The sequence below is a fragment of the Carassius auratus genome, chromosome 25 (genome assembly GCF_003368295.1).
Source record: "Carassius auratus strain Wakin chromosome 25, ASM336829v1, whole genome shotgun sequence".
In the NCBI taxonomy this organism is placed as follows: domain Eukaryota; kingdom Metazoa; phylum Chordata; class Actinopteri; order Cypriniformes; family Cyprinidae; genus Carassius; species Carassius auratus.
In genome coordinates, this window is record NC_039267.1 from 11,116,455 (window position 1) to 11,140,755 (window position 24,301).

General features: G+C 35.7%; 1 protein-coding gene across 2 annotated transcripts; it reads left to right on the plus strand.

The window, feature by feature from the left end:
• Window positions 1–551: 551 nt before the first annotated feature.
• mfge8b (milk fat globule EGF and factor V/VIII domain containing b) lies at window positions 552–23,398 on the plus strand. Of its 2 annotated transcripts, none has more exons than XM_026202536.1 (10): window positions 552–748; window positions 8,254–8,379; window positions 8,485–8,616; window positions 14,526–14,639; window positions 14,853–15,034; window positions 15,138–15,293; window positions 15,840–15,984; window positions 17,026–17,228; window positions 19,749–19,904; window positions 21,658–23,398. In XM_026202536.1, exons 1-10 carry the CDS (start codon window positions 667–669, stop codon window positions 21,799–21,801), a joined length of 1,440 nt encoding a protein of 479 aa, XP_026058321.1. In that variant the 5' UTR covers window positions 552–666; the 3' UTR covers window positions 21,802–23,398. The 2 variants fall into 2 exon arrangements, with proteins under 2 accessions (XP_026058321.1, XP_026058322.1); XM_026202537.1 differs by having other exon boundaries at window positions 17,044–17,228.
• Window positions 23,399–24,301: the final 903 nt, after the last annotated feature.

Below are 24,301 nucleotides of genomic sequence, written 5' to 3' on the forward strand. Positions count from 1 at the left end.
TGAACGCTTCCAACATCTCCAGAAGCCTTAAGGATGCATTCAGAAAAATCAGCTCCTTTTAAGATCTGTAAAGAGATTCTAAAGATTCTATCATAATTTATTCACCCCACTTTTGTTATTTATAGGCTACAGTGGATCAGAAAAACAGCCTCATTCACTTTAATTAAAGATATAGGAATGGTGACTAACACTACCAAACACAGAACGTTCCCATAAGGTTGCTTATTTGTTCCCCTTTGGTTTTGGGAACTGAAAAAAATAAGGTTTTGGAAAAGTTCTCTGTTGGTTCGTAGGTTTTTGTATTTCACGGTATAAAGAAAGTTATGCAGGTTTGAAACGACATAATTAAATATTTTCAATTTTTGCAAAACATAACACATGCCTGAAACCACCAAATGTTTTCTCCTTCTGTAAACCGAGCTGTTTTGTTTACTGTATCAAGTCAATCAAGCAGTGCACTGTTATTCGCACTAATGACTACCCTGGGGGCGGGGCCATATTTTAAAAACAGGATGTAATTGGTTGAGAGCAGAGATACACGTGGGAGCGCACATACTGTCCCTCACTCGCCTCAAATCTTGCCTGTAGTCATAACGGCGAGCGGATTCACACCGAGCGACTCCTGAGACCGACGAGAAGTTCACCGAATAACTACGGTTCGCCAACATGAGAACTTTCTCAAGCTTGTTTGTTAGTTTCCCACTTTTTGCGGCTTGTATTCTTGCTGTTTCAGTCTCCACTGCGAGCGGTAAGTGTTTTTGTTTTCGTCTGTGCGTTGAGCGCTATAGAAACAGCATGGCAAATTACAGTAATAAACAAAGCAAGTCAAAGTCTACGGTCCTCATTATTTTGATGCTAAATGTTTTAAATGTCAAGAGATCAAACAGCTTCTTTTCTTAATACTTTTTTGTATGTATAATATAGCTTGTGTTTTTACTTTGCTAAATTTAGTAATGAATGAATGATGTTTAGTGTCCATTCTCAGTGTCGTCTTGTAAACAAATCTTGGCGGCTTCATGAAAAGTCCCTTTGGTCATCTAGTTGATGTCTCTTTTAGATGAAAATGTATATTATTTTTGTCTGTACTTGCGTTTAACTCCTTGGGCTCTCTATTTTATCCTTTTGTTGTCTATACAAAACATCATGTCCTGATTTCAATCCATTACCAGTGACCTACAGGCTTGGACAGACTTTTATAGCTGCATGGTCAGATGAGGAAGACCATTTGAGCACCAATTTCATGCCTTTGCTACTAATGTATGTTAAGATTTTTTTGACAGCATATATAAATGAATTTCCTCTATATACTCTGAACAAACAAAGAGCGATATTAAATTTGTTGTACTTCCAAGTGTTGTTTTTAATGTCTGGATTTCAGTATTCATTATTCAATTGGCCCTATTACTCATTTTAGCCTCCACGGATGTTGTTACTTGTTTAAGAACACACTTCCCCATCTGCCGTTGAGCCTCAGGCCATGATCTGGCTCCAGTCTGTAGGTGTGGCTCAAGTGACCAAATCACTGAGTCACTTCCAATGAATGTGGCCACTTTTTAATATGCAGCGGAGCCCAATGAGGCCCGGGCACTTCCTGCCACTAACGACCAGTGCAGCAGGACAGGTTTGCGCAAACTTTAGGAAAATTCATCCTCTTTTCCATATAAAGGATTTTCTCTGAAGTTTTCAAATGGTACAGTTGTCGCCTCCTTGATCTTGTTCATTCACATGAAATTGGCGCTCTGTGATGTTAAACAAATAGATTAGAAAAGTGAATTTTGCACATCATTCACTTATCTTCATGGCTATCCAACACCTGTGTGATTTATTTAATTTTTCTTCCGTGGAGCTTAAAAGCAGATGTTTAACAGCTGAGTGAATGGTGACCATGCAGGACAAAGAGCACCATAATATATTCCAACTCTTCTATAACCATATAGCTTCAACAAAATAAGTAATCTGGTGCCACCCATCATTAGTACAAAGGGATCTATAGTAGCAGTTCACAAGGCATGGAATCCGGATGAGATCAACAAAGAAAATGTTCAATAAATAATGATTTTGATATCAGTCTGTTCCTCACCTAAGTCTATATTATGGCCTCAAAAGAAAGAAAATCATACAGGTCTGGAACAGCTTGAGGATGATTTCATTTTTGAGTGAACTTTCCCTTTAAAAGTTGAGAATTGTTTGTCTCACTTATCGGATTGAGAAGGTAAACAGCTTTGGATAGAAGCTGTACCCTCAAGCTGATCTAAGCTCAGTTCTCATCCATCAAAATCTAGCAAAAACTGCTTAAATTCAGCAAATGCAGACTTTTATCAACATGACCCAGGCCTCTCAGATCAGCTGATGTAGAGTACACTAATTATAGTGACTACACAGCCTCCCGCTTTTCACTTGCTTGCTTCTGCAAGAATGTGTTTGCGAGCCGTTCAAAAGCTGTCGCGTGGCCCGTGCCATCTGGCAGCAGGGTCTTCCCCTCCGGGGATGGGCTCATTTGTCCTGACTCCACTCCTAATAGCGGTCCAATGAGACTGTTTCTCCTGTGATTAATTTTCAATAAGCCCTAATCAATGTTTCATTCATAGGCAGAGCAACATGGCATTTCTCATATCGCTCCATCTTGGTCTCATGCTCCATTTTCCAATCTGCTGTATTGAATTTTTAAAATTGCATAACCCAACACTTGTCAGAAAACTTTCTTCACCAGTTTTTGAACAAATGCGCTGCACTGGATTTATGTCAATTTTGAATCTGTGTGAATGCCAAAATGTATGCTGTGCATTGTTGAATTTCCAACTAAGATTAATTATAAGCATATTTGCGTTGCCTTAGAGAATGGCTGTTTTCTCTGTACATCAGAGTGTATTTTTAGTCTTTGTGGGTTATTTATAAGAACAGATGGCTTTGGTGTTCTAGAGAAATCCCTTTAGTTTACAGAAATCTCACCTGAAGATGCAAGCTCACTGACAGTTTACTTTAAAAAAGCAGTTTATTGGTCAAAGAACAGTATGTTTCTTATGTGCAGACCATATCTTTATGGATCATTTGTTTGTCATTAAGAGGTGCAAGCCAAGCGGCTCAGTGTATTGAGCTGTTCTGGGAGATTTAACATGGGTTTCAGTGACGTAGGAATGTGAGGTTTGGAACACCGAGTTCTCCAGGGCCGTATGAAGGCATCTTAAATGATGTGCGAATGACCGCATAGCTGAGAAAACACACTGTGCATTAACACACACCTACACACATGCATATTCACACCAGCAGTAATGTGGAGTAACAAATCCAGGACACCTTTAGCATAAAGTGTGAGGCAATAAGCCTTAAAGTAATTTCATGGTAGTCTTGAGCTAAGACTTTAGGAGTCTAAATATATACAGGGGTAGTAACGCAAATCGGCACCTAGACACAGATCACCTATTTTTAACAACTTAAAAGGTTCTGTTACATTACCCGCGATTAATCGCATCCAAATTAAAAGTTTTTGTTTACATAATATATGAGTATGAGTGTGTACTGTGCATATTTATTATGTATTTATAAATACCAATGCATGTGTGTACATTTAAGAAAATGTTATGTTTGTGTATTAAATATTTATATAAAATGTAATAATAAATACATATAATTGTATATACATGTAAATATTTTCAAAATATATACTGAATGTGTGTGTATTTATATATATTTTAATAAACAAACACCGTACACATTCATATATTTTGTAAACAAAAACTTTTATTTTGGATGCGATTAATCGCGATTAATTGATTGACAGTACTACTGGTCAAAATGAGCTCCTTTTTATGTTTGATTGACTTATTATATTGTGAATATTAATTTTCTCTTTTTTTAACATTTCGATTATCCGTCCCATCATCTAACCCTCAAATAATCTTTAAAACTATTGCCAGTAATGATGTAATAACACTTAATGTGCATATCTCAAAATCTCTCTCATAAAACTTTTTTTCATCCTGTAAGTTTTAAGGTTGTGATTTTCTTTGTGAAACACCTGTATTATTTTAAACCATTTCTAAATATTATATTTAGACATAGAAATTTAGAACATTGTCCGTACATAGGTTATCAGCAATAATATGAAAATAAATATTGGCAGCATATCTTCTATAAATGCATTTTTTTTTTATTGGAAGGATGTTTTTGAGTTGTGAATGTTACAGTATTTTATTTTATAAACGTAAAAAAAATTTTTGAATTTAAAATCCAGCTCCATGATTTGAATATATGACCATTTTAAGACCTTACAATGTCACTAAATTACCATTATCAATCCTATAAACGTCTTTAGCCTATAAACACTGAGTGCACTGCATCTCTTTCTTTTCTTGAATCCCCTAGAATCAAACTGGGATTCAGTGTGTAGGTGTTTTGTTGCATTTGCGTGCTCTCACATGAACATGTGCAGTGTTTTGGTTGTCCTCCAGTCTGTTGTTTTTGTTTTGCACCTGTTCTTAATACTACAGTCAAGGGTTCTTTTGTTGGCCAAGTGTGCGTGATCCGCTCAGCAGATTTTAGCTGAATGACTCCTCATGCTGATGACTCATTTCTAAAGCCCTTCCCTACTTTTTAAGCGTTATTAGTTATTATATAATGATTGTACTCATACGATTGCAGATCAGGTCATGCTTCTTTCTGAAATGACTCAAGTGTCGTTCCAGATATATGAAATGAAGGAGCGAGTGGTTTTATGGTTTTGAGCTGTTCTGTTATTTTCAGCTGCAAACGGTTCATTTTGGTTTTTTAAGTTAAAAAATGTAGTATTTTTCTGGCAAACCATAATAGTAGCACATCAAATGTGTTTGTTATTGGACTGTTTACTTTCAAATTTAAAGCTGAAGTTTGTCATTTTTGTGCCACTAGTATAACCAAATTGCAATTGGTTCAACTGTTATTCCAAAATTCGTATTTTTAGGTGTATCCCTTTAAGGCTGCACATTTTTAATATCAGTGCAGTCACAGTAAGATTGTTTTGACCATACTGGGATTGGGTCAGTTGCACGTTGGTTATTACTCATGGCCGCTTGTTTTTTCAGGGTCACAGTTGTCTGGCCAAACTTCATTTCTGCTTTCTTTGTCCCTGTTTGCGTGCCTCATTTGTGAGAGAGCAGCGAACACTCCCACAGTTGCCTGCCTCTACACGTTTAACTCCGGAATAAGACCATGTGATATACTATAGTGTGTAAAGCCATCTATCCGAAAGCCTGTGGGAATAATCTGCTCTCACTCCCATTTCAGAGCTTTTGCTGATCAAAAGGCCAGCTCAGCTGATGAGACGCTGATCAAATGTTTCACTTCATCAAGCAGCTTTACGTTCAGCTGATGTGTTCAGTTCTGTCTAACGGCCTTCCTGAAAGTATTAGGCTAACATTGAGTTCTACAAAAGTTAAACTAGGTTAAGAATAGCTAGTAAATGTTAGGTAATACATCATGAAGTGGAATCCTTGACATGAAATATTATCCACCCGGATTAGTTTTCATAAATATAATCTCAAGTATAGTTATACCAATGGTTTACCCAAAACATTACTCCAACTCTTGTGATTCAAAACCTGTAGGCCTATTTATTTCTTCCCAAAAGAAGTTTCTGATAATTATGCCACTCATTTCTATAAAATGAAAGTGAATGATGGCTAGAGAACTACTAGTGTTATTAAAACAATAAATAAATGCTAAATAAAATAATTTAAACATAAAAACATCAATTGATAAATTACTTTTATACTGCCAAATTAAAAGACATTAAAAATGGTTAAAATAATTTTTTTTTTAAATGTAGTTAAATATAACAATAAAACTAAATAACTTATTTTGACGCATAAATACACATTTAAAACAATGTCATTCGTGTTTAAAAGGAAGTGAATGCAATACATTTTAAATAAATAAAAATAAGTTTTTAAATGCAATTCCTTTTCAATTCCTTTTAAATGTTGCAAACAATTTTATTATTATTATTATTATAAATATTTAGTGCTGTAAAATGATTAATCGAGATATAATCATATCCAAAATATTTTTTTTAAATAATGTGTGTACTGTGTACATTTATTATGTATATATAAATACACACAATGCAGTATATATTTCTAAAATATTTTATGTATTTACATATGTATATATTTATATTCATATATAGTTTATATTATACATGTATTTAAAATATAAACAACATTTTTCTTAAATATTGCGTGTGTGTGTGTATATTTTTTATATATCTGTGTATATCTATCTATCTATCTATCTATATATATATATATATATATATATATATATATATATATATATTATATTATTGCGATTAATTGATTGACAGTGCTATTATTATTAAAAATGATAATAATTGAAATAAAACAAATAACTTTAATGATTGTTTTGCAAATTGAATTTCAGAAGAGCATTTACCAATCACATTTTTTACTTTATTTATTTATACATTTATTCATTTATTTGAGCTTCATTAACTTTCATTTTCATTGTTTGGAAAGTGGGTAAATGAGGATGGGTTAAATTATGGAATTTTTTGGGTAATTTATCCTGTTGGATACAAGAGTTTGCCCACAAACACATGCCCATGTCAGCACCTCAAAAAAGTGGAAAGACATTGCACGCAGATGGACAGCAACAGTTTCTGTTCAGTTACATTTCTATGGAAACAAAAGCAGAATTTTGACTAGCAGTGAGTTATTAAGCTGCAATGAATTACTTTCAGTTCTCAATTTCTTGTCAGTTTTGTCATAACTGTTCAGCAAGAAAAGCTTGTTGACTTTGAATCCTTCAGGCTATCCACATACAGTTTCTGTTCCCCATGGAGTGTTCTGTGCTAATCTGTGATGGATGGGTTGATCTGACTTGCTAAACGTTTTGTTCCTGGCGTGTTATATAAAAAGCAGTTCCAAGGGAATTTTTATTTTATTTATTTTTTTCCCCAAAAACTGAAATTAGTTTCCTTGAAGATTAAAGGGAATTGTGCTTTGAGCCTTCTGGTATAGCGTGAAAAGAAGGATGCATTCCATTCCAAAGATAAACATTGCAATCGTTTGGATAAGAAGGTTTCTGTTTATGCAGGCCGGGGCTTTATCGTTATCCCAGAAGCTTCAGCCCTGAGCGTGAAGGCCGTTGCCTTTTGTCACAATTAGAAGAGATTTTTCGCCAAATGATGTCTTGGCGCGAAAACAAGTTCACACAGTTGAAACCTGCAGTGGAGCTGCATGGAACACGGGCTAATTATCATTTGGAGTGCCGCTCACCTAGAATAAACTCTGCTGAGTGTCTCCGTTGTGGTATTTTGGATTGGCGCCAGGGGAGGACACAACGATGCGCAGGAAGTCTCTCACGGATGTGTCATTTACACAGAGTTGTGTGAAGCCAGCACAGATTGTGAAGAGTTACAACTCCACAAATTCAAGGCCTATATGTGTTAGGCTAAAATTATCAGTTAAAGATAGTAACAGCCCCACAAACTGAAGTGGGATATTTTTGGTTTTTGGTTTCCATTTCAGCATATCCGTAAAATGTAAGCGGTGCAGTTTCTTTAGCTTAATGTAGCAAAAAAAAAATTCTGCCATTTTGTTTGCTCCCCCTTATGTAGTTCCAAATCCATATATTGCTTATTTTTCCTTCTCTTTTTAATTTATTTATTTTTATTATTATTATTATTACTTACATTTGATCCTTTAGGATAATACTCAATTTATTCTACATTAATTTGCATTTTCTTTTTTATTATTGTTATTTTTATTCTGCTAAATTTTCGTACTTTTTTCCTCAGTCCATTGCTGTCCCACGTAAACACTTCCTGACCTTCACAAACAATTTTTATGTAGACCACAGGACAGCAGAGAAACTTCTAGAAGGATTTGTAATGCTGCGGCCTCGTCAGCAGTTTGGGTCATGTCCACTTTGTCCAACCCTAATAAAAACATGACCAAACCGTGACCCCATTGTCTTTTTCACTTCCCTTTTTAAAAGAAACAGAATTCTAGAATCAGAAAATACTGCTGATGGCACTGAATTAACCCCAAATGAGCATTATTCATGAAACACAAGTATAATAATTTCTCTGTAATCCTTCGTAAATTCATGTTGCTTGGATTTGAATGTAACAATTTATATAAGTGTATTAAAAAAGAGATTCTGTTCATGCTTAATGAATGAGCCCCTCTGAGTTTTGTTGAAAGTTATATCAATAATGGATTTAATGTCAAATCCACTTTCTTTGTCTTTTCTCAGCTGACAGCTGTGAAGTAAATGTATGCTTGAACGGAGGAACATGTGTGACCGAAGATGGAAAAGATGCCTTTAAATGCATTTGTGCTGAAGGATTCACCGGACACATCTGCAACGAGACTGATTTCGGTAACAGTCTTATCAGTTATTTATGTAGATATATGTGAACATGTGTGCAAAGGATGCTTGTATGCATGTATGGTTTATCATTTCTCGCATGACCTTTGTTCTCAGGGCCCTGCAAACCTAACCCCTGTAAAAACGATGGCCTCTGTGAAATCATCACCAACTCCCGAAGAGGAGACGTCTTCAGTGAATATATCTGCAAGTGTCAAATAGGCTTCGATGGAATCCACTGCCAGAACAGTGAGTCGCTTTTATCCAAACCGTAGGATCTGTTTCATGCCAAACATATAAGTGCTTATCAGAAAACTCAATTGCTGTGAAATCAAATTTACATTAGGATGGAGATCACATCTGCATCCAAATGGTAATTAACTCTCACAGAACCGAACCCAGATGGCCAATTGTAGTTCTAAACTGCCTAAATCGTCTGGGTTCAGTCAGATTTAGCTGTTGATAATGTGTTCACATTACTGAAAGCAGTTTTCTGTTGGTCAGCATAGAGAATTTGCATGTTGCATGCTGGCTGACACATTTTATATGTTCATACAAGATTTCTTTAGCTTTTATATGTCTTATGAATTGTGTCTGGCCATAGTTCCCATGCAAGGATAAATTAGATACTGTATTGCAGAAAGCGTTTTTTTTTTTTTTCAACATATCACATGCAGCTGTTCTCTTCAGAAATGCATGACTAATTATTTCACCAAGTACCATGGTCTACGTCAATTCCAGGAGCTCTCTGGATGTAATGAGGACAGATGGTCAAATCTCCGCTATATTAACAGATGCAACTCTTAAGACAGCAGAGAACCACTCTAGTCTCTGCTGTCGTCGGCTGTTGGCTGAGGGGCGAACAGACCTGCAGCCCTCAGCACAAAACACCACAACAAACAGCCAAGCCATGACTGTGTCGCCCCTCACATAGTTCCACAGTTAAGATAAATCACATGTGATTGGTCACCCACTTCACTTTATGTCTTTCAAAACCTAGTTAGACAATAAGCACAATGTCCAATGTCTGGGCTTAAAACGTAAAAAAATTTAATATTTATATAATATAATTTGATTGACCAGAATTTGGCCAATGAAAAGCCTGAAATCCCTCCATAATTGAACGTTGCTTTTCCATGCTATAAATTTGAGACAGCATTGATTGTTTAGTTCACCACAGAGACTCACGTACTCTCTGATTACGGTGGACATTATGGCTTCAGAGCCAGCTTTCCCGCGCTTGATAAAAGGGTTATGATGTTTAGACTGGGTTTAGTTAAACATGCGGGGGCTCATCTTCAGTGTGGCTGGGAATGTGGCTAGATAAGAACGGAAATGACATTGAATTGACTGTTTAGAAGCTTCTTAATCGCTCAGAGAGACGTCTAAATCAAGCTCGGATGACGGCAAAGATTGTGGAGTTTAGTGTCAAACATAGTGGCAGCACAAATTAAAATATGATTGTAGCGTAGCACACCCACGCTGTCGCACACTAGCCCTGTTGCTGGGGTAAAATGCAAGTGGAGGAGGCAAAGTAAATGAAGTCCGCACACATCCTCGGCTCTCAGCTGGCAGAAATGTTTCACTGACAGCATGAAATTGGTCTGAAAGCCCCGCAAGAGGCCGTGAAATCTGTGTCAAAAAGCTTTTACGCAGTGGAGCACTGGTCACATTAGCTGAGCTGATTGAAATAGAAACCTGCTGAAAGGTTTAAATGCAGAATCAGTGCCTCTCTTGTGTGTCTGCAAGCAAGTCAAAGAGTTAACGAAGCGCTTGATTCCTGCATCTAAAGCTTGCTAGCTAAATTGGTGCTGCCTTTCTGCCACTACGGTGTAATTTCCCTATTTTCCAGTTAATAAGAGCTAGTTTTCTCACTCAAATTTCTCACTTCTAATTGCTGTATTGGTGTTATTTTTCTGTTTTTTTTTCCTCACTAATCTTTCTCTGCATTGCGGTCAAGGGATTTTAATGGCTGGTTAGGGCTTAAGCACAAAGCATTTCTCAGACTCGACTGATTTTCAGTTTTCATTTTAGTTTGTTTAAATGTAGTAAATATAATTAATTATTTTGGTTATATTATATTAGGGTTTTAATATGTTTTTTATTTACTTTTAATATTACTTTTTTAGCGTAAATATTTATATTTATTTTATTTTAAGTTTTTAAAATTAAGGATAACTATTTAAATATTAATAAACGTAGTTAGCTGTAACAATATGGTCCATAGATCATGGCAAATAAAATAAAATAATAAAATGACAAAAAGCATAGAATTTATTGACTAAATCATCATCTTATTAATGTTTTTGTTGTCTAATTTCCATGACTGTGTTAACATATCTCTTTTCAGATCAACTTCTTTAGAAAGATAATTTAGCAAAAGTCCAAATTAGACCTTATTTTGGTCAAGGATCGCCTGATTAGACAGGAAGAGACAGTATAACTAACACAGAAAGCAACCAAATAGCATTTAGTTTACTAGTTTTTACTTGTTTAGTGACAAGCGAATAAAGATTATAGATTATACAACAAGTAGACATGGAAAAAATACATGTATGGTGCAGCCATCTTCACAAACAGATAATAAGACTAAAGAAAAAGCATAAAATGTCATCATAAATGCTTTCTTTTGTTCCTTCCCAGCTTGCTTCAGTTTTTTTCTCTTGGATGCCCCAGTTTCACTGTCACATGTGGAAGTGGAGACCTCCTACCTTGCATTTTATTGATTTGGATGATGTTGCAACTGACATAAGATTGCATTTCACATTATGTAGCTAGATATTGATGTTCTCAGAATAACAGAATGCACTACTGTGTTGAATTGCTTCTCGGTGGGCAGCAATGATCCGCTTCTTGCATTAACATTAGGAATATCCGCTAGCATTTTACAGTTTTATTCTAAATTGCCATGCTTGAAGTGGGAACTTGAAATGTCAAGCCCTTGTGAAAAAGAAGTGTGCTTTATTGTATTGAATGTGCATTTGAAGTGTAATCCTAAAAGCATGTTCTTTTTGTAAGATGTAATTGCAGATAATATAATATTAATGAAATAAAACCATTGAAATGGACTTAAAGAGAGTGTAGCTACTTTCATGACACACTTAAATCCACTTCTAAAAAGTGCACTTTGTAATAATTTCTGAAGTTTTACCTAAAAGTACATTATAAGTCCCCTACATTATAAGTACATGTCTGTGCCCTGCATGACAAGACAAAACCATTAAAACCCATTACAAACGAGCCAATTGTTGCATACGGTGGGGACATAATTACTGATTAAAATTACTTATGAGTTTTGCATCAAGTGCTACTCTTCACTTCTAAAAACATGTTTGAATCATCAGTGGCAAATCCTTTACATATGAAAACCTACTTACTGTGAGTCAGTGTAACCTGCTGGCTACTCGCCCAGGTTCGGGAAACACACATCTGAATATTTGGATTTGAACTGTTCTGGAACAGTGTTTTAAATACAACATAACTACTGATTTCAAGTTGTGTCCTCTTTTGGAAGGCCTAACAAAGCAGTTTTGCATTTTATAATGAAACACAAATGGTGGTGGTGGCAGCAGCAACAATGCTACATCAAGAATAAAAGTTACGCTGCGTTTATTTGCGTGAACATTTGGGCGATGTTATGCAAATCTTTAAAAAAAAAAAACCGTGACTTAGACGTGGGGCCATGTTTAAACAAGGTGTTGTAGGAGGGTGTGGATGAGTCTTAACCTTTATAAAGAATATCTCTTTGGGTTTGAGACTTTAGTCTTTGAAACGTTAGGGATCTTATCGATTCACGAACACCTTGTAACACTCCAAAGAGAAAGGACAACTTGAAATTGCAGCATATGACCCATTTAACCCATTCTACAGTTGAGAGTGTTAACATTAGCAGTTTGCATTTGGATCGCTGACAAACTTTCGGGAACTATTTAGTACGATGGCCTAGCAATAAAATCACCATAACACAGGACCGGTTTAATTGTATTGTGCTAATCTTGTCATGTTGCAGCTTGTTACCATTGTGTTGTTAATTTCATTGTGTTTTGCTAATTTGGTTGTTTTGTGCTAATTTTGCTGTGTTGCAGCTTGTGTCCATGATGTTGTGACTTGTTTGCGTTGTGTTGTGGCTTGCTTCCATTCGGTTGTAGCTTGTTTCTCTTGTTTTGTTTCCGTTGTGTCGTGGCTTTTTTCCATTGTTTTATGACATGTTTCCGTTATGTTGTGGCTTGTGACCATGATGTTGTTGTGACTTGTTTCCATTGTTTTGTGACTTGTTTCCGTTGTGTCGTGGCTCGTTTTCTGTTGTTTTGTGGCTCGTTTCCATTATGTTGTGGCTCGTTTCCGTTATGTTGTGGCTTGTTTCCGTTGTGTTTTGACTTGTTTCCGTTGTTTTGTGGCTTGTGACCATGGTGTTGTGACTTGTTTCCGTTGTATTGTGGAGATTTCATTGTGTTGTGCACTAGAGGGCCAAAGAAAATCAGTGTGCTACTCTTTCTTATGAATATAGAGGATACATGGAATAAGCAAAAAATGCATCTTGAAGCTCCGATTCACCAGCAGTCATTTTATGTCAGTCCAGCACAAAGTGACCGCTCTTAACACTTATGGGGAACTGGGAAGTACTGCTCGCTGACCTCTGGAGGTTTGGAAGTGTTTCAGTATGACTGAGCACTGCGTTGGCACTGGACCACTGTGACCGGTCACACCCAGTCACGCTCCATCTGCACACACCAGATAATCCCACTGATTTCCTTCAGTTTTGCTGGAATGTTCATTTGCAGATTCTTTGTCTTTTTTTTTTCTCTGTTTAATTAAAATTTTTTCCCCACAACATAAAATGCCCTTCAGGCACATGAGGGCCAATATACACCCTTTCTCTGCGTCATCATGTTGACCTTTTAATAATTCTGACACACTTGTGATTGAAGCATGTTGGTGATCTGACGTGACACTGTTGCTCATAAGTGGATTAGAAACTTCAGCAGGTCTGCCTCAGCCTCCTATATCCTCTTAATGAACGACTGTAAAGATCCAGTCGTGCGGGGTCATATGTGGGTTCCTTATATGTGCCCTCAATTCTGGGTTGCCATCGTAACCACTGTTATTAGAAAACTTTGACTAGTATTTCTGGCTTTAATTTGGACAAACATTATTGTATTTAACTGAGTGATACATCTCTAACTGGATGAGAAAACATTTCTTGGAACAGCAATTTTCCAAGATCTGAATATGAATAATGGTCAGTTCTTCACGTAGCTGTCAAAACCAAATGATACAGCTGGGATTGTATGTATTCAGTGCACATGTAGTTCATATTGAGTAGTAGCAAAACAAAAATTACAAGTATAAATATATAATATTACCACATCATCTGCCTCTTCCCCACTTCTGTTCTTTCTTTTTCATTTTATTTTTATTTTGTTTGACTTTTTATTTGCAGTAATATTGAATATAAGACAAACTTTAGTGCCTGCATTAAAAATGTTTAATTGCATTTCATATGTTATTACATTTATGCATTACTAAATGTTACTTATAATGTTTTATTATTTTGAAATTTAAAATCTGAACATTTAAAAATATAAAATGAATGCCACTTGGTTTGATTTTGTTATATAATTAAGTGATATTCATGAGAGATGCTTTGAGTTTTTGTGCTTTGAATAAAGAGATTTTAATTAAATGTAAATACATTTCAATTGAATAATTTTATGTAAAAAAGAAAAATTTTATTTAATAAAGAGTTTTATTTAGAGACTTATGTATCGTAAATGAAATCGTTGAGGGAATTTAGAACAGAAAAACTTTAAGCAATAAGAATGTGTTTATATGTTTATTATGGCCGATACATAAATAAATTTAGTATGTTGACTTTAAAGGATGTTACAAATGAATTATTAGAATTAATTATTAATTAATTATTAATTATTAAATTAATTTAGAAACCATTATGCAGAATAAATATGTATTTAAAATCATTTTAGCTTTTGAAGAAAATAATTGTATTTTTATATTAGATCTTCATGTACCTCAGACCATTGTAGAAGTTGCTTGTTGCCATCTAGAGGTCAGAAAAAAAATGGCTTTATTTTTGACAACTGTTTTGCCTGTCCAGACCAGTTTTGATGAGTTTTACAGACACCTTATGATTCCCACAGATGTGAATGACTGTGCCGGCCAGCCCTGTCAGAATGGAGGCACCTGTCGAGATCTTGATGGCGATTTCACCTGTAAATGTCCCTCACCCTATGTAGGAAAGCACTGCAATCTGCGTAAGTAGGACACTGCCAGTACACATGTCCACAAACTGGTTTTCACTTTTATTTCCATCACGTATTTGGCTTTTTATTTGGTGACTTCATTCAGCACACAGTGGCTACGTCTCTCCTGTGAATGCGGTCATCACACTGTTTATCCATCTGTCTGTCGCACAGTAAGCCTCCTGAGCTCTTGAATATCTGCTAATGTCTGGCTCTGGTTCCCAGGATGCATCTCTCTGCTGGGAATGGAAGGAGGAGGCATCGCCGAATCTCATATTACTGCCTCTTCTGTGTACTATGGCATTCTGGGACTGCAGCGCTGGGGGCCTGAATTAGCCCGACTGAATAACAAGGGACTCGCCAATGCTTGGACCTCTGCGACACATGACAAGAACCCCTGGATCGAGGTAAACAAGTCTGTTTGGTTTACTGGTTAAATACATATTTGGAGTTCAAATATAATTTGTGCTGACCCAAAAATGACTCATTTAATGACTTATTTAATGATAGATCAACCTGCAGAGGAAGATGCGTTTCACTGGCATCATTACCCAGGGTGCCAGTCGCATGGGCGCAGCCGAGTTCATCAAAGCCTTCAAGGTGGCATCCAGTTTAGATGGGCGAACCTACACCATGTACAGACCCGAGGGCCAGAGCAAAGATGTGGTGAGGAGTCACTCATTTTTCTCTATTTATTTATTTATTATTTAATCTTTTTTTGTTTTGGTTTGAACTTTTTGGGTGTATGTTTAACTGTGAGCACTTCTGGTCAAATGATTGACACTTTTTTATATTTCACTGTTTGTTTGGATCACCATCATTTTAAAAGTAAACGTAATTCGTATTTTTAGAATTGGATTTTCATGGTTTAAGATAACAATTTTGGGTCTGGGACAAAACTATAAAATTGATACATAGTAGTAATATAGTTATTATATATTGCTACATTTATTATATAATTGATTACTGTATATGTGTTTATTACACATATATTAATACATATAATAATTTGAAAAGTTGTCAAAAAAATAAAAAAATAAGACATTATAAAATGTTTCCAAGTTGGTTTTAATGTGATTTTATAAATATATATATATATATATATATATATATGTGTGTGTGTGTGTGTGTGTGTGTTTCAAATGTTTCAAATCCTGTAATTATATTACAAGTTTTAAATAACTAATGATTGTATGCATTTCTGTTCTCCAGATCTTTGTTGGTAATGTGGACAACGATGGGACAAAGACTAATTTGTTCGATCCTCCAATCATAGCTCAGTACATACGAATCATTCCTGTTGTGTGCCGTAAAGCCTGTACACTGAGAATGGAGCTGGTGGGCTGTGAACTCAACGGTAAAGCCCCAATGATATTCTTGCATGTTTATACATTCTTAAGAATAGATTTATGGAAGCCAAAAGACAAAACAACTCCACTAGAATATGGTTATAATGCTGTGGTTTTATGGAAGAAAAAGTGACCAAGCAGCATCACAATTTCCTGCTCGTCTTCGTTAGTGGTGAAGTTAAGGACCGCAGCTTGTTTGGCTGAAGGAACAAAGTCACATCTTCCCAAACTGAACATTCTGAGTAGAAACCTCTCAGACATCTGACACGGTTTTGAGCTGCATATAGTGATGAGGAACAGCACTGGTTAACCTGTGTGGTATATGCTTGCTAAATTTCGTTCTAGTTTTCTGCAAGCGTTTAAGAAAGATCAATTCTTTTCTTGAATATTTGTTTAAAATATGATTATATTATATTATTTTAAATGATGTAATTGGCCAGTTTTTATATTATATTCTGTAAAAAACCTAGCTAGTTTAATATAATAATAATAATACTAAACCCCTGTGTGCAATTATGATCTCAATTGGCATCTCAATATTATAATGTACACTTATGAACAATAGATATTCTCTGTGAGATTAAACATTTATCAGTGTTATTAAATGGTGACTGTTTTTAAAGATGAACTTAAGTGACCTTTCATCATTGAAATGGGCATCTAAATGTAAAAACATAAAATTAGCAAGTTACTTATAATACTAATAATTAACAAAAAAAGTCCAGTATCAGTCGATATGGTACGTTATATCATGCATCCCTTCATGAAAGTCTCATTTCTAATCACTGAAATGGTGCAGATGTCATTGTTTCATTCACTGTTCCATCTGTGTCTCTCAGGCTGTCCATCACAGCACGCTTCACACACCGCCGGCTCTCGCTCGCATGCGCTTCACACACGCCCCGTCACACACAGCATCTTGAGCTCACCTGCATGAAACTTGCTCAGTGCTGATGTCGTTTGTGGTGCTTGTGCTGACACGCTTCCCATCCATCCCTCTGCCACTTCCTGTCCCGTCCCCTTCCTCTTTCTGTTGTCTCACTTCACAGTGTATTTGAACACGACAGGTTGCTCCGAGCCGCTAGGTATCAAGTCACGGCTGATCGATGACAGGCAGCTGACAGCTTCCAGCACTTTTCGCACCTGGGGGATCGAGTCGTTCACCTGGCACCCGCATTACGCTCGTCTGGACAAGCAGGGCAAGATCAACGCCTGGACAGCAGCCACCAATAACCGCTCCGAGTGGCTCCAGGTGAGATGACAAACTTGTAAGCCTGTGAAGAGACCGATTTAGAGTCATGTGTTCCATCTGAAGTGAGTCTTTAACTGAATAAATTTGCATTTTAAAGATTTTTGTAGTCATTTTGTAACCATTTTGGAATATTATTACAATTTAAAATTACTATTTTCTATTTGATTATATTTTAAAATGTAGTTTATTCTGTTGAGACAGAGCTGAATTTTTCAGCATCATTATTCTAGTTTTCACTGTCACATTCTATTCAATTCAATTCAAGTTCATAGTGCCTTTTACAATACAAATCGTTACAAAGCAAAGCAAAGAATTACGTTTCTACAATATTTAGTAGTAGCTTATAAGTGGTGACTGTCAGTTTGTGCTTGTATGACAGGATTTTTCAGAAAAATGAATACAAGACGTAGTCAGCCAGACAATGAACATTATTAACAGCAATTATTATATGATGCAGTCACACTTGTAGCAATATTTAGTAGGGGTGCTCCGATCACGATCGGCCGATCGTTAATGCGCATCTCGTTAGTAAAGCCGGTTCTCTAATCAGCGGTTAATTCCATCAGGTGCGTGATTTCACATAGAGCAGCTGTTCCTACACAGAGCCGTTGTTAACTGAGAAGATGCACCAAAAAACGCTGAAAATGAAGTGGATTTGCGCATCTTCTCTATTAACAAATAATTAATATTTAGTTCTGTTTGTTGATTCAGGGTTAGCATCATCTGGGGTCCTCTGAGGGGTCAGCATTATATCTTCTCAGGTGTTCTGGATCCAGACTGGAGCTTGTGTAAATCCTAGTTAGCAAAACATAGAAACAAATAGAGACATCATTAGCATAGCTGCTGTTCCGACAAAGTAAAATTAATTAGTTTAACCCAAGCTAAAGAATAAAAATGCGCATTTGATCAGATGCAACTGCACTCACAAATTAAGAGATACATTATTTGAATGCTTGGCGAAAGAGATGCGTTTTTAATCTAGATTTAAACAGAGAGAGTGTGTCTGAGCCCCGAACATTATCAGGAAGGCTATTCCAGAGTTTGGGAGCCAAATGTGAAAAAGCTCTACCTCCTATAGTGGACTTTGCTATCCTAGGAACTACCAAAAGTCCAGCGTTTTGTGACCTTAGGGATGGATTGTAACATGGTAGAAGACTAGTTAGGTACGCAGGAGCTAAACCATTTAGGGCCTTTATAGGTAAGTAATGATAATTTGTAACTGATACGGAACTTAAAGGGTAGCCAGTGCAGAGACTGTAAAATTGGGGTAATATGATCATATTTTCTTGACCTGGTAAGGACTCTAGCTGCTGCATTTTGGACTACCTGTAGCTTGTTTATTGAAGAAGCAGGACATCCACCAGTGCATTGCAATAGTCCAGTCTAGAGGTCATGAATGCATCAACTAGCTTTTCTTGCTAATTGTAATCTACAAGATTCTGTGTACAGTTTTTTGGTCCAATAATTAATATCTCTGTCTTATCGAAATTTAATAGAAGAAAATTATTGGTCATCCTATCCTGTACGTTTTTAACACACTCTGTTAGCTTAGATAATTTAGAAGTTGAATCTGATCTCGTTGAGATATATAGCTGAGTATCATCAGCATAACAGTGGAAGCTAATTCCGTATTTTCTAATAATATTACCAAGGGGCAACATGTATATTGAAAATAAAAGGGGACCTAGGACGGATCCTTGTGGCACTCCTTATTTTATTGGTGATAAACGAGATGACTCCCCATTTAAATAAACAAAATGGTAGCAATCAGGTAGGATCTAAAACATCTTAGAGCCTGCCCTTGAATACCTGTATAGTTTAGTAATCGATCTATGAGTATGTCATGATCTATGGTGTCGAACACATCGCTAAGATCAAGTAAAACTAGCAATGAGATGCAGCCTTGACATGACATATCACATGATCCTTCAGAAATCATTCTAATATCCTAAATGTTCCACAAGAACATTTCAATTTATTCATATCAGTGTTAAAAACAGCTGCTTTATATTTTTGTGGAAATCGTGATACATTTACAAAAAGTGAAACAAAAGTGGCATATATTTAATTTAGAAATCCTTCGTAACATTATAATGTCTTTACTGTCACTTCTGATCAGTTAAATGTCCTTTATTCATTTTTTATTTGACTAATCTCAGACTTTTGAACAAAAGTGTATATATAATCACTCCAACTTTAACAAAAGTCATTTTTTATTAAGCGGGAGTATTGCCTGGATACTGTCTGAGATCAGTTTGAGTGTCTTCCCTTCTGTTTGCGTAGGAAATGAACTCATTCTTGATCGTTGCTTTGGGATCCTAGCACATTTACACATTGGATGACCTTTCAGAGGCTGAATGCATTCAGATCGCCCTGATTTTCAATCTGCACTGTCCTGAGGGGCTATCATTTACAAACAGCAAACGTCTTACAATTACACAATTATCTGGAGGCCAGTAGTGAATATGTCATAGCACAGATCATTATAACTAAATGCCAGTTTTTTTTTATTTCTTTTAGGTGGACCTGCTCAGACCAAAGCGCATCACAGGGATTATCACGCAAGGGGCCAAAGACTTTGGCAATGTGCAATTTGTGTCCGCCTTTAAAGTGGCTCACAGTGATGACGGCAAGTACTGGACCATACTCAAAGACAACAAGACAAAAACAGATAAGGTTGGTTCTTAACTATGCTTTGATTCTCACTTGAATTGAAATCAAATTTGACCCCTAATTACCTAGTTCCTTTTGAATCAAGTTTTATCCTGACCTGCTCATTAAAGGTTTCATTCAGAACACAAATGGGTTTAAAATCTTCGTCAATTTAACTGATCACAGCCACTAAAACTAAAACAAAACTGTCAGTGTTGTTATTAAATAAAACTATTAAAATTTGTTTTTGATAAAAAAACATTTGAAGTAATAGTATAAGATGGAAAAACTTGCGTAACATAATTATAGTCAAGACAACTCTCGGGATCAATTTATTAGTGTAAACCGGTTTGGTTTTGGCAGACTAGATCTTAAAGGGTTAGTTCATCCAAAAATGAAAATTCTGTTATTAATTACACATGTCATTCCAAACGTATAAGACCTCTGTTTTTCTTCGGAACACAAATTAAGATAGTTTTGATGCATCCCGTGAAATATCCCTTTAAGTTTATGATCTGAGCATTTAGCAGACTTGCTTCTGCTAAATGTTCGGATCATAAAATGAAAAGAAAACATGCTGCTGCTAGAGAGAGGAAGATCCCCCGTAGCAGATCTAGACAGGTGGTGCTGGGGAAGAGGTGGGCTAAGATGAGGACCTACATATCATGCAAACATGGTATTCTTTGAATATGTCCTGGTTATATAGGTAAACCGTGATGAGTATGTAAATCTGAATGGCTGGAAACATTGAATCGAATGAACCAATTATAATAAGTCATCTCATGGCTGAATTATTGATTAAATATTATGTTTCATATTATGTTTGTTTGTATGTTTTAGTGTCAGTTTTCAGTGTTATTAACCTAAACTATTAAAAATAGTTTTTGTTAATTAAAATAAAGCTAAATTCAAATGAAATATAAATTATTCATGAAAAATTGGGGGGGGGGGGGTAAGATTTAAGTCGAAGTATTAAAATTACTAAAAGTAAAAATGAATAAATAAATTAGTTTAATAATAAAACTAATACAAATGTCAAAAGCACTAAATTACTTAAATTACCAACTGAAAATATTCAAATTAAAGCTATTTAAAATTATAAATACATACTATAATAGCATATAACTAATAAAATAAAACAACTCTACTATGTTAATGTGCTCAGCATCTGTCTATTTTTAGGATCTGTGAATTCTGATGTGTAGGTAGGAGGGAGTTAATGAACAGCGCTCTCTTCCACCCTCAACATCCATGGCTGAAGTGCCCTTGAGCAAGGCACTGAACCCCTAGTTACTCCCCAGATGCTGGATACATAGCTGCCCACTGCTCCGGGTGTGTGTTCACGGTGTGTGTGTGTTCACTGCTGTGTGTGTGCACTTGGATGGGTTAAATGCAGAGCACCAATTCCGAGTATGGGTTACCAGACTTGGCAAATATGACGACTTTCACTTTCTATATCAATAATACCGTGAATTCTGCCAGGTTATTCACCCTCATGTCATTCCAAACCTGTATGACTATCTTTCTTCTGTGGAACATAAAAGAAGATATTTTGAGGAAATGTAATGTTTTTTTTTTAAATGGACAAAAAACTTGAAACTTTCCTCAAAATATTTTTGCATTCCACAGATGAAAATAAGTCGGTACGACATGACAATGACAGAATTTTCTTTTAATGGTTTCCGCACATCTTGTGTACACTCAGATTTTTCCCCCACTATCCGTCTGTCAAGTCCTTGTCTCACCCCATCTTTATTTCCTTCTGCTTCACCTGCAGATTTTCCCTGGCAACAGCGACAACAACGTGCACAAAAAGAACGTGTTCGAGCCCCCCTTCTACGCACGATTCGTCCGCATCCTGCCGTGGGCGTGGCATGAACAAATTACCCTGCGAATGGAGCTGCTGGGCTGCGATGAGTAGAACTCCTCCCTCTCCATCTCTCTCTCTCTCTCTCTCTCTCTCTCTCTCTCCTTCTCCTCTTTTATACTTGCCTCCATTCCCTCTTGCCTCAACCATGCCTGCACTGCCTCACTCTTAGCAACAGAGGGCACCATCGCCACACCACCCCGCACAGCTGGGGACCCATGTCACAGAAGCTCAAAATCAAAGCGTGACGCATTTAGCATTCAATATTTTGTACTAACTATAGTCTGATGCAGTGGCCATTTGAAGATGAAGTCAATGCTTATGTGTATTAATGTTTATTTACCCATAGATGACCATATTAGGAAATAGCTTAAGTTTTTTTTTAACTTTTTATTGTGTTACAAATGAGTTTTAACAATTTTAATTTCCTTTTCTGTCAAATAAAACTCAAATTAGTTACAATCAGTTGGAAGAAAGACTGTACATACCAAACAAGTCACAATTTATTTATTTACACAGGAATCAGTGTGTTAAGTTGGTTGTAAATGCAGCCAAGCTGTTTTATGTCTTATATTATGAAGTAGTTTAAATTAGCAAGTGATGAAGTCACAAAATATGGTTGTGCTTTATGCTCATTTGTATTTTATGTAATGAAAGTAGCAATTTGATCATTTGTTTCTTGTATAAAATTTGATTTAAATCAATAAAAAAATGTAACTAGGCTGATGCATTTTCACGGCCTCGTCATAAAATGTGACAGCCAATCATTTATTATTATTATAGTTTTGTTTAATTTGAATGGCCACGGATCTCAGGTGCAGTTCAATTATTTGCAGTGTGCTACTGAATTTATTTTTTTTTATTCCACCATAATTCTGTAATAAACCACCTTTTTATGGTACAAAGACTTAAAAACAAACATGGTCTCATGTTTTTTCTTATTATGATGTCAGCAAATGTGTAATTTTTATTTATTTTTTTAAATAGGGCCACACTTGCATTATAAGATTTGACGTACCCTGTCACAAGCTTGGTCGCTTAATGAGATTCAGGATGGGTGCAAATCTAATTTGGAATAATTTTTACGGTGGCACTGAATCTCTGATATGACCATCCAATCTACATAATGTTTTCAAAATGATGCATTGTGACCCCCTACCCCCCACCTCAACCCACCCACTCGAATAAATTTACAATTTTGGGCCTGTGCAATATGATACGAGTATTAATATGAATTAATATTAATAGAGCTTTAGGAGAAAATATATGGGCAGTATTTCTTTGAGATATTTTCTGAGAAGAATTGAAGTGGTATTCAAGGTAACAAACACTGAAGAATATTCTAATAATCCAGCATGATCTCTGCATTTAGGCTGCATGCATTTTGATTTCCTCTGGTATGGATTCTATACTGATGTTAGTGTTTGATTTTTCTCAGAGAGTTGTTTTCATTGCAGTAAAGACACATTGACTTTGTTATTTCTATTCAGTGTGTTCTTAAACCTTTTGTCTTTTGTCATTTTTTAATGCCTCATACTGTAGCACTCTTCCTGTGTTCAGATTGTTTAGACTAGATGCATTTCCTTAGTATTTCTTGAAAGATTTTCCTCATGTTTTCAACTGTAGAAACAAATAAAGAATATAATAGATACTTATTGCCTATGAAGAATGTTTTGTTTTGTTATGAAACCTCCATAATATACTTTTCAGTAATGGTTAAAATCTTTGGATATTTCCCCAACTAAACAAACTGGAAGTCATCTACATTCTTTAATCTTCTAAAAAAGGCACACATTAAACATAAAATGTTAATATGTTTCATATTAAATAATATTATATTTTATAATAATGATGTATTTATCATAATATAATTAATAATATAATGAACAATATAATTAAATAATAATATTTTAGTGTATTATGTGTTTATGTATTTATTTTAAAGGTATAAAATAATTAAATATATGTAAAAATAATTAATATCATTATTTTACTAACACGTTTTAGATTTTATTTTAAGTTTGTATATTGAAAAATATATTTGAGAATTTTTTTTTATATTATCATTTTTTGTACCTTTGCCAAATAGTCCCTTCATACAAACTCTCTTTGGTTCTGATTGACTGGGACACACTAATATAGAGGCTCTTGAGGCTCAAAGCAGGAAGGCAGGAGAGAATCAAGTGATAGTCTAAAGAATGGCAGGAAAACAGCAGCACCCGATGGGCAAAGCCAGGAAGGATTCTTTTCTGGAAAAACAAGGCTATTTTGGATGAGGTATTGTGGCAAATATTTTGTCAGGAGCAAACATTCTTTGCTTTCTAATAACATCTTTACAAAGGAAATCTCGCCTCGTTCGCCTCATTGCTTGACAAGTTTATGAGGGGTTGTAAACTGGGTCAACATTTTTTAAATTCGCTCCTCACTGTCAAAATCATCAGTATAAACAGAAGTATTACTAGAGTTTCACTGCAAGCTTTTTTTGACGGGAACTGCCAACATAAATAAATCAGAAACCCACAAAACTGTGGGGCTAAATTCCATTCATTCACAC